We start from the raw sequence: 11,341 nt of genomic DNA, 5'->3' as shown, positions 1-11,341 counted from the left end.
ATCAGCTACTGTTACATAACAATTTTCGTCGTTTGCAAATGGGATTAACATTATAGCAGACTGGGAGGAGCCATACACATGCTGGATATATCATACACAGGCTATATGTGCACTGAGTGGTGTGCAGCTGAAAGTCATCCATTCATTTCGTCACTCAAGTGGCACTGCGGGGGGATTCAGATCCAACACACTGTGCCTTATAAGATCCTCCACATGTTGCTATATTAATCATGTCATAAAAATGCACTTGTGAGTTACTTGAGTCATGCTCTTTGCCCTCTCCCTGTCGGCACAGTTACACTGAAACGTAAAACCAGCCCACACACATTAGGGGTTGATAGTGCAGGCTTCATATTATTACATCTTTAATGCATTTTTCTTTTTTTTTTTTTACTTTTGTGGGTATGTGAGCTGAAAAGTTTATTAAAAGTAAACACCATTAAAAGACTATAATAACCCTGAAGAGATTTGTTGTGAGTGTGCAACTAAGCAGTGACGGTAACCATTCAAAATGACCACGCTATTGTGCACCCATTGGGACTTATGTCTCCGGTGCTCATTAGTGAGTTAAGTGAGTTTAAAGCTTATTTTTTCTGTGCTTCCATTGTAATATCGCCATAATAAGGGAGTGTGTTTGCTGTGATAGGAAGGCCTATCTTTGTAAATGTATGATAAGATTACTGTACTTTAGTGCGAGGGAGAAGCTGGCACTCTCCTCCTGCTGAATGCGCCAGACAGCAGTGGGGCTCCAGTTGGCTGTGTGCGCTCAGACGCACAGACGCAAGCATCCCACTGGCTGGAGTTGGAGGACACTCGCCCGTTTCGCTTCCACCGCTGCTCTGATCCCTTGTCTTTGTCTCCCTGCGGTGAGAAGACCACCCGCACGGGAGGGAAAGAAAGAGAGAAAGAAAGAAGCACTTCTTTTTTGTTGTGTAGACTATTAAGAGTCAGAGAAACTGTGCAGAATCGGGACTGGACACTTTTTGGAGGGGGAATTATTTCTCGCATGAGGCGAGCTGGATCTGTTCTGTACAGCGGAGCGCGCACTGCTACGTCTTTTCAATGGATTTCAATACAGTGGAAGTACCCTGGGAATTAAACTACTGTTAAGTCGCTTTTAGTTCGCAAATTTCGTTCCAACAAGGGTTTATGTTTTACATGGAGAGGAAGACGATGATCCTCACAGTATTATATGTCCTTCTGCCTCTTTTAGGTAAGTTTAACTTGAGTTATAACCACCAACAGCTGTCGCTTAGACACTAATTCATCCCATAGGTGCGTATGATATATGTCGAGGCTGTGTGTTTATAATATTTAGTGAGCGTTATCAGTGAGAGGCAGCCTGGCAGTGGCAGCGGCTGCTGGCTGAGCGGCAGGGTAACGTGGTGGGGCTACTGTAGTCCAAACTGCTCCAAAAAGGCAAAGTCCACGGTGAACTGTCGCTGCCTCATCAAACAATAGTGTCTGTGAAAGCAAACTGCGTTTTCGTCGGCACTGGATGAAACTGTCGGGAAACTAGCTGCGTGGATCACGAAGTTGTCAAGTAGTGTGGAACTGATTTCCATCAGTGGTGATATGCAGTGTGACCTATAGATCCTTTAGTGGCGACACCAATGTGTTTTTCATGTCACTGAAGAGTAAACGCTCATCTTTAATATTTTAATCCCTGAAAGCAGCTTGCAAAGTGCTTAAGCTGTGAATGTACTGTGAAAAAATACGCAAACAACTGCCAGAGGGCTATTATTGTGCTTTACTTTTATTATTATTATTATTATTATTAATGCCGCTTCTGTTTCCAGATGTGTTGTCTTATGCCGAGGAGAACCTGCGTGCTGGGGCCACCCGGCTGGACTGTGTGAGGGCCAGTGAGCAGTGCCTGAGGGAGCAGGCGTGCAGCACCAAGTACCGCACCATGAGGCAGTGCGTGGCCGGCGGCAAGGAGAGCAACTTCAGTATGGTGGCCGGCCAGGAGGCCAAGGACGAGTGCCGGAGCGCCATGGACGCACTCAAACAGAGCCCGCTCTACAACTGCCGGTGTAAAAGGGGCATGAAGAAAGAGAAGAACTGCCTGCGCATTTATTGGGGCATCTATCAGACGCTACAAGGTTGGTTTGGAGGAACTTTTTGGGAAATTTCTTGTCCAGAACCCCTTAAGAAGATACTGATTTAGAATTGTGTAATGCTGCTTCTTCTGATCAGAGTATAGGCTTCGATGTGTTGTTTCTGTGTAGAAGTCTAGTCTAGAGAATGAAACAATACCACAATATTAGTTTTTTTTCCCGGGGATGCAATAAAATCTCTACAAAGTCCCTGAGGGGTCTTTGTTTGGGCAGGACTGCTACAGTTAGAAAACAGCCTGCAGCTACAGTTAATGTGAAATGGACATTCCCCATAGGTTTTCTAATCTGGTTGGTAAAGGGGTGAGAAGATTAGTTGCCCCAGCTCCTCCCACTGCTGTCTAGAGGGTGCACCATCATCCTCACCCACCCTCCCTCCCCTTTCAGCTATATGACCCTCCCTATCCCTGTTACCACAAACACAAAAACTCAAAGAGTAGCACACAGCGATGTATCTGATAACAGTCCAACGTGATCATGCACAATCACTCAATTTTCATTCAAATCTGGCCTCTGACTCAGTTCACAGCCACAGTCCAGCAGAGCCGAGATACTTTTGACCTCCTAAATCATTTCCTTAAAGGTAATGGAGCGTGAAGCCCCTCAGCGCTCGCAGTGCCATCTTAAAGTGTTGATCATAGCAGGGGGGGCTTTTAGTCCCTAAACTCCATCCAGCCCATTGCCAGTGAGGCGACTTCCAGTTGTGGAATACAGCTGACCAAACTACCTAATCAAGCGTGTGGCTGTGTGCCAGCTTTGATATTGACTGACCCAAATAACCCATGTCACATGCAGGCCAATGTGAGGGGTGAACAATGATAAACAAAACAGGAAGGGGTTCAAAACAAAACGATCTATCTATCTATCTATCTATCTATCTATCTATCTATCTATCTATCTATCTATCTATCCATCCATCCATCTATCTATCTATCTATCTATCTATCTATCTATAACATCTGGTAATCTTCCTCACAGGTAATGATTTCTTGGAGGATTCTCCGTATGAACCCGTGAACAGCCGTCTATCTGACATTTTCCGCCTGGCTCCCATCATAGGTAAGAATTAAAAAAATCTGCTCTGCGGAGCCTTTCACTCCATCCCTTAGTATTTATGTTTTTCATTGTTTCACTGGTCACCCGTCTCAGTTGAGATACGGTTAAGCTCCAAGCTGTGCATGCTCTCACCGAAGGTTATCTGTGTGTCAAGTATTTATCCTCCCTCATCCTCTCCACTATCTGTCTTTCTCTCCGCTCGTTCTCGCCCCAGCAATATTGCATGCTGGCTGGAAGTGACCTTGCATGGGGAGCTATAGTTCTGAGTCTCATCAAGCAGTGGATAAATGCTTCAGATGTGCGGTAGGAGGAGGGCTCTGTTGTTGCTGGTGTATTTCACTGTGGCTGTGGACAGCTTCCTCTTGTGGCTGTTTGAATCCACTTGTTGAAGAGACTGAGTGAGTAGCTCTGTGAGTAACGTGGGAGAGCATGACAGGCATTTTTCTGTTCAGTTCTGTGTGTGTGAGCAATGCTGACTCAAGCCTCTAGATGGCGATGTTATTCCCTTCTTCACAGCCACTCAGTTACTTTGTGGTCCCACAGTTGAGTCTGTTGTTTGGTATTTGAGAGCCTAATCTATGAATGTGGCGCAATCATGTAGCTGCTTACATTTTCATTATTCCACTGCAGGTGATGAGCTCCATGTCAAATCAAACAGACACGCTCTGCCTCCACATCTTCAAAGAACTAGGCTGATATTTTGACCCCTTTTGATATAAAGAAGCCCTTTCTTTCTGTTTCCTCTGTCATTTTATCTCACAATAGGCTGATTTGCCCTAAACCAATGCTTCTCCTACAGTGGGGTGAGATCATAATGTGGGCGGTAAGATAGAGATACACAAAATCTTGGACTGGGTGCCATCTTTATGACCAATTTGCTTATGAGAATCACAGTCTGAGAAGCCAGCTTGCTTTTGTAAAGCGTATTCTCTACATTCTCCTGCTACTTTCTATAGAAAAAGAGGAGAATTTACAATGGGGAAACCTACCATGTTATACTATGTATGTCTCTGGCCCTTAATACGCCAGGCAGCCCACGGAGACAAGGACAAGACACCCACAGGCCAGCAGTGCTGAAGCACGTGTAGCACAGGATCATAGTTTACATCACAGGCTGGTGACATCTCTCGACAGTCTGATCTGTAGGTTCCAGGAGTGGGGACAGACAGATTTATAGTGTCATTCTTATAGAGAAGGCACGCACTCCTTATTTGATGTCCAAATGCGTCTGTTGATTGATGGCTTTGCAGTATACATCTCTTTGTAAGCGGCAGAGCTCAGACATCATATCAGCCTGAATCTGTCAGTATGGTTGCAACTAGTGATTAACCTCATTAATGACTAATCTGTTGGTCATTTTTTCTATAACTCGATTAATTCTTTAGCACATGAATGCATCTCACAATTCCCCAGAGCCCAAGATTAAGTCTTTAGAATGCTTGTTTGGTCCAAATAACAAAAAACCCAAAGGAGGAGTTCCCAATCATGGCTTGTGACCCCTTAAAATGGAACACATATTTTCTCATCACAAGCTCTTTTATAGGCTGAAGTGGTAAAAGTGTTCAGTATTTAACAAGAAAAAAACATTAAGAAAAGGCAGGAAAAAATATTTTGTGTAACCTATTTATTTATTTATTTTTTTCTCTTTTCTTAATCATCTGGTGACGCCTCAGATTAATCTAAGGAGATCCTGACTCCAGGTTGGGAATCACTGGAGAAATTGTCTAGACGTTTAAGTGCTATTTAAAATGCTTCTTTATGTTGATTTACAGCTTTGCAAATAATCCTTCTTTTGACGTAACATCAGATCAGCCTGGATCTGTCATCAAAGTGCCGTTGTGGAGAGCGTGACTTCTTATGGGTCTGTCTGTAGTTTCCCTTTGTGGATGAAGAGCGATATGTTATAAACGGACAAGTGAAATGGTGATGCATGTAAGACTGAGCAGAGAAGTAGAAGAATTGCTTCTGATTATTAAGAGTCGTAGAGCAAGAGCAGGGGATGGAGGGGTGAGAGGAGAAGGTTGCAGGGGTGAGGGTTAATCAGTGAATAGCAGGGTAAGGAGAGAGGAGGAGAGCACAGAAACAAAGCATGAGATCACTCTGCTTCAGCTGCTCTTTCTGTGGAAATTAAAGGGCAAGGTGACAGGAGAAGGATCGAGGCAGAAATGATTAGAGCTTACAGCTTGTTTTTCATCAGACAGCCTTGTACGTTTCAGTTCTACGTGTAGCGCAACAAATTGAGCAAAGAAAGACTTGATACACAAAAGCCATAAAAACATACATAGTTTGAAAGGGGACCAATATGAAAAGTACACTCTGGGGATTCTCGTTTTTAAATTATGCAGATTTGGGTCTGGTTTTGCACAGAACTTTATATTGCAGGAGGTAGGAGTGAGATTAGAGTACAGTACAATACCCAGTTTGATTGTTTTTCTGATTGTCTTTCTATAGGAAGTCTCAGTTAATGTTCTATTATCTTACATCTGCTACATCACCAGCACACTCTGTTTTCAGTCTTTTACACATGTTAAATTACAAACTGAAATATAAAATATTAATGATAACTCCAGTCCATTGTGCAAATTAGTAAAGGAAAATTTTACTTTATCAAAGTATTTCAGGTCTTCAGACACCAGTCTGTGAACGATGTATGATCCAAGTCCGCGGTCTGTGGTCAGCCCCCTATTTCAGAAGGGCTCTCTCGAACGTGTCCCATGTTTGTCTCAGTAAGGCAGTAGGACTCAGTGATCCCAGGCTATAGGAACAATAGGCAGCCACAATGATCCTGTAATTCCATAATCGACCCCATGTCTCCGACTGAAGCGACTAATCTCCTGTGACACCCATACATACAGTGCACAGATGCGCAGACACTCAAGCACACACATGCACACACACACACACACACACAAAACACACTGCTGTACTCTGAACACCTGTTCCCAATGAAACGCCCTTAAGCGTCAGTCTGATTTCATTAGAGAGACACATAGGGTGTCATCTTGGCCACAAAAATGTACTGTTTGTACAACTGAAGTGGATATATACATTATCTTTGCTATTTTACATAAAATCATTACAGAATAGTTAACAGGGATTCATATTTAAACTGCCAGATATTACATGTTTAAGTTTGTGAACAGAATTTGTATAAATAATAAAACATGTATTGAATACAAGATGTATAAAACATAAACACTGACATAATATAAACCTTAAATAATTATAAACTGTGTGTGTGTGTGTAAAATATATAACATTCTAGTTGATAGATGTGCACACAAGCAGACAACACACAGCAGTGGGTTACATTTGCTAATTATTTTCAGATCTTTTTACCGGGGGCAGAGTGCCTTTACCTCTGGTCCTCTGAGTCAGAGGCAAGTTTGAGCAACTCACTTCTCTGCACCAAAAAATAAGCATCTACTGCAGTAGTTGCGGTTAATTAGTCAGTAGTGTTTTTAGAGAAAATATGCACAAGTTCTAGAGTTTCATCACTGAAACTAAAAATCTGCCTCTGCAAATGTGTTATTTTTATGGTCATGAATGTCTAGAAAGAATAATGTTGGTGTCTGAGGCCTACTTCTGGACATGTCGTCAGCACTTTTAAGGACTTGAGATTGCCGTAGGTTTTCAATGGACTTCAGAAGCAATACAGATTGAATGCCATCTTGTCGGTTTTTGTAGTCCACCATGTCTGTCCTGATCAGCACTTCTTTACGACCCTATTTTAACAGTGTTAGTTTTCGTTATACAGACACAGTGTAACTCTGTTTGAAAGTTGCCATCTCCATCATTCATGTGATGAAGTGATGATAGCTGTAAATCTGGAACCTGTGAATGTGAAGTGCTCATATTCAGAACTCCTTTAACACATCAGTCTCTGGATGTAAACAATTCTCACTGCCTGTGAGGATGTAACGAAGCATGTGCGCCTGTGTTTTTTCGTGATTTCTACTTTTAATTCAAGCTGTTGTTTGCTCTCCTCCTTTCCCAACAAAATATCCCTGTGTTAAGTCCCTTTATCTTTTCTCTCTGTCTCTCCATAGCAGCTCTACCTGTTTTGATGTCTCTGTTTCAGTTCATTAAAGGGCTCAGTGAGTTTTTCTGCTGCCCTGAGGAACCTTTGAGACCACCGCTTTCCAATTTGTAGAAAATTGTGTTGTTTTCACTTTATATTGAGCACATACAATACACATGACATACATACAGCACATAAAAGTATGCCTGTGTAAAAAAGCTAAATCTGCACGTTTTAACTGCGTACATATACTTCAATACATTTTGGTGTGTGACCTTTCTTTGCACTTAGAGAGATGCTAGCTTTGTAAATCAGTAAAGAAAAAGGTAGCCATCACGCTGTATAAGTTAATACAAGCTTAGAGGAAGGAAAGAGCAGAGTTTAGATGAAATGGCTGCCCTTCTCTTCACCGGTTGCCCATGTTTATGAGTCACTGATCCATGCAGGAGGGAGCAACACAGAAACAGAGAGCATTATTCTGAGATTAAAGTGGACTTGGAATTACTACCACACCATTTGGCCCAGGCCACTGGAAAATCAAAGCGGCATAGGAAATGGATGAATACCCAGCCTGGGTAGTTTCGTATTACTGTATTCATGAACACTCGCTGTTCCAGGTACTTTTTGTATCCCTTTCAAAACATTTCCTCTCTTCATCTGTGGTTTCTTCTTCTTGTCCGTATGGTGCATCATCTTGTTTTTTGAGACTCTGAGTCTAAAAGGATATTGAATGCCTAGCTCTTGCCATCATCATGACTCATCACTCATCATTTTTTATTCCTATAGAGTGCCAAAGCACAACTAAGGTATACTTGACTTAAAACACATTTCTACATCTGGGAAATGGGTGATTTGAACTACTTTCAAAACATTTTGGCATATGGCCACAAAGATTACGGTGCATGATGATGCACTGTTTACAGATAAGAGACCATTTTATTGTGTGAGCCAAACGTCATTTCGCAAAAGTACGATGAGAGAGGTGAGAGAAATGTAACACGGGGCAAAAAGTGACACGGACCATAATCGACAGTCTGGGCAGCAGCCAAAAGTGACTTAACGTAAATACAGCAGCTGTGGTTAAATGATGGGGTGGCAGTGGGTGAAAACGGATAAGAACATCACAGATTCCAGGAGGTGCGACCTATGAATAAAGATGAGTTTATACAACTATCATTTTCACTCTGGCCTGCGGACTGACCTTTTACGGTTGTTTGGCAGTTTTGAAGTGATAATATAGCATTTAGGTTGGCAGCACTTATCTTAAACCACTGTTTGTACTTCGAAACTTTATAGTAAACAGGGAAGTGTTTGAGATTTATAGCATAGTGCAATGTAGTTCACAGGATTTTTAAATTTGTCTAAACCCTTTCTCCTCCAAGTCTTTCCCTGTCCTTACATGTGAAGGGCATCAGGAATTGTTTCCTAATTCAACTAAATCTTGACAGATTTTAGAGTGTAGGAGCTATTTATCTCCAACCTGTAGAAATGTTCTACCAGCGGCTATGCAGTAATCAGAAACTGTGTTCTCTGGCTTGTAATTAATTTTTTCCCCCCTTCGTTGTGTATTGATGTCTGTTTGGCATAAACTCTCTCCTTAAGCTCCGTCCTCTTCCCAGTTGGCTGGTAAAGCAGATCTCAGTATATCACCCACTCACCACTCATAAGCCCCAATACACCAAAGCTCAATATTGTGTCTCTTCCATGTGTCAAGACTTCAAACACATCTTGTCCTCCTCCCTCCTACTACTGAAGACAACCTTGAAGCGCAGTTGCAGCGATGTGTGCATATATACGTATGTGTGTGTGTGTGTGTTGTGAGTGTGAAAACATCTGTAAGTGCGTGGCCCGGCTGTCAAGACCAAGGCAGCGCTTCAAATCCCCCTGTGCTGACACGCAGGGCTGAGAGGCTGTCAGCACCACTCAACTACTGGCTGCAGAGGAAGTCACTCTCATTATGAGCTGCCAATGTTTAGAGATAAGAGTGTCTACTGCTATCTCTTTCCCTGCTCGTGTTTGTGTGTATGCCTGCATCTGTGTATGTGTGTTTATGTGGGTGCGAGATAGAGTCAGGAAGGGAACGCAGAGGAGTTACAGAGGTAGAAACATCATTTATTGTGCTGTATCTTTTGGAGAGAGAGAGAGTATCTGGCCTGTTCTCTTAACTTTATTTTCTGCCTTTATTTATCCGGAGTTGGTTGACTGAGCACACTTGCTCTTTTTTTCTGCCATTCCCTGCTTCACGCTTATTCAGTCAAACATATTTGTAGCTGGGAGTTGCTCTGGATATAAACAGTCCCACACTGTTTGCCACCAAGCAGATTTAGTGTTTACTTTATAGAAGTTGTCGCAGGAGTGGGTGTTTCCTCACTTTTTTTTGCCTTCAGCCTAGTGATACACCAACTGGATCAGGACTGGGGCCGATCCTGACCTTATTAAACGGATCAGGTGTTGGCCAGACATGATCGGTCTTTCCAGACCTTAAGACTGTTAAAACATCGTAAGACACCCTGCACAGCTGATGGTTAAACACAGATGTTTTGAGCTTTACAGTCAGAAAACAGCATAAATTGAAAGGCTGAGTAAAATGCAGCGGACTACAATTATTTAAGACGTTTTCAGACAAGAACACAAAATGTTAATCTCAATTAGAAAATAACTCTTCACAGCACAGCAGACAATTTTCCCATTTGCTTCGATGAAGTCACGAGTTCCCTGGTTTGGTTTGGGGGTCATACATAGCCGTGCACTTCTGACCTCATCAACGTACTTATAAACTCTTTTGCATCATTTACCAAAAAGCTACTCCTTCAGCTTTGTAAACTAAATGACTCAGTTCCCTGAAGCAGATTTAATTTAATCTTCATCATCAAAAGAGATGCTTTCTTTTTCTGCATGTCAGTCACTGACCATGTGCAGCTCTCAGTCTGGTCTGACTCATCACTTTAATTTTGAATTTAAATTGGAGGCCTTTCCAGACAGTTTTATCCAGGGTACTTTCCTCCTCTTAAGCTGGCGAATAGTCAAACCGGTTTACGGCTTAACTTAATTCAACTGCACCCACATTCTGTTTTTTTTCTCAATCCTCACACCTGGAGCTGGCAGAGATGCAGTGTCCATGGAATATCTGCAGCACATGTACTTGGTGCCATGCATGTTTATTCCTCACTTGGTGTTCTTCCTTTCAGCCCAGCTTGAGCTAGTTTCAACAACCATCTTACTTGAAGTATGGTCCTCTTGTTGTGATTTTTGCATGCATTGTCTATTTAAAGGGCCAGTGTGTAGGATTTAGTGGCTTATAACAGTGTATTTATGTGACATGTGCCAACAAGTTTTAGTAATACTGAGGCTGATAAAGTACAACTAATGTGATTTTGATCTGGCACCACCGTAAGGATAAACATGTAACATGTATTTAATTCGGGGAGCTATATGGGGTTCAACTGGTGTGTAATGTTAACCTTGCAAGATCACGTGGTCCAGACCAATCTGCGTCTTACTGGCAGCTACGGCACAAGCTACAGGCATAGTTTAATGTCACAGATTAGTGCCTGCCCTTTTCCAAATTGTTACCAACAACATCTTCCCAGATGGTTCTGTGTAACAAACTATCTGGTGCAGACAGGTTAATGTAATGCTCGTGTGGCTGTAGACTTTTTACCCTTTAAAGTCTCTGTAGTACACTGTCATGACATATTTCTGGTACGCATCCTACAATGCATCCATTCATCTACCATGCAAGTCCTAATCTATAGGATGTCATCTGTTTGCAATGCATTTGAAAAAAGAACTGCCCCTATAGGTCTCTTCATCCTGTCCCCTGCATGGGAGTTTGTTTTGTTAAAGACTCCCAAATCCACTGCCGACATTACTGTCCCTGTGCCTTGTCTCATATGAAACCTAATCAATACAGCGCTGTGTTAGATTGGAAACTTGAGGCTGTGTCTACAAGAATCTATTGATTTCTTTCTTTTTCCCTGTTCCCTCCTTCTTTTCTGCCCAAACTCTTCCGCACAGACCGGGATCAAAGGCTTTATCCTTCAGCAAGGTTTGTGGTGTACAATTCCACACTGAGCTCCGCTCTTGTGTTCTGAGAGAAGGACACAGTCTGTTGGGGATTTGTGTTTTCACTGACCTTGTCTCCTCT

General features: G+C 42.4%; 1 protein-coding gene across 3 annotated transcripts in view; it reads left to right on the top strand.

The window, feature by feature from the left end:
- Positions 1-672: 672 nt before the first annotated feature.
- gfra1a (gdnf family receptor alpha 1a) overlaps positions 673-11,341 on the top strand; it is a 91,760-nt gene continuing 81,091 nt past the window's right edge. Inside the window, exons 1-3 of one of the 3 annotated variants that reach the window (XM_051380420.1) lie at positions 673-1,213; positions 1,800-2,105; positions 3,096-3,176. In XM_051380420.1, the coding sequence (XP_051236380.1) occupies positions 1,150-1,213; positions 1,800-2,105; positions 3,096-3,176 (451 nt within the window). In that variant the 5' untranslated portion in view covers positions 673-1,149. Of the gene's footprint in view, positions 1,214-1,510; positions 1,638-1,799; positions 2,106-3,095; positions 3,177-11,341 lie in introns of those variants that run through there. The other 2 variants (XM_051380440.1, XM_051380430.1) reach the window with 2 other exon arrangements.

This window comes from Dicentrarchus labrax, unplaced genomic scaffold (assembly GCF_905237075.1).
Source record: "Dicentrarchus labrax unplaced genomic scaffold, dlabrax2021, whole genome shotgun sequence".
NCBI lineage: Eukaryota > Metazoa > Chordata > Actinopteri > Moronidae > Dicentrarchus > Dicentrarchus labrax.
The sequence above is the reverse complement of the archived record's forward strand: the minus strand, read 5'-3'. Positions and strand labels throughout refer to the sequence as shown.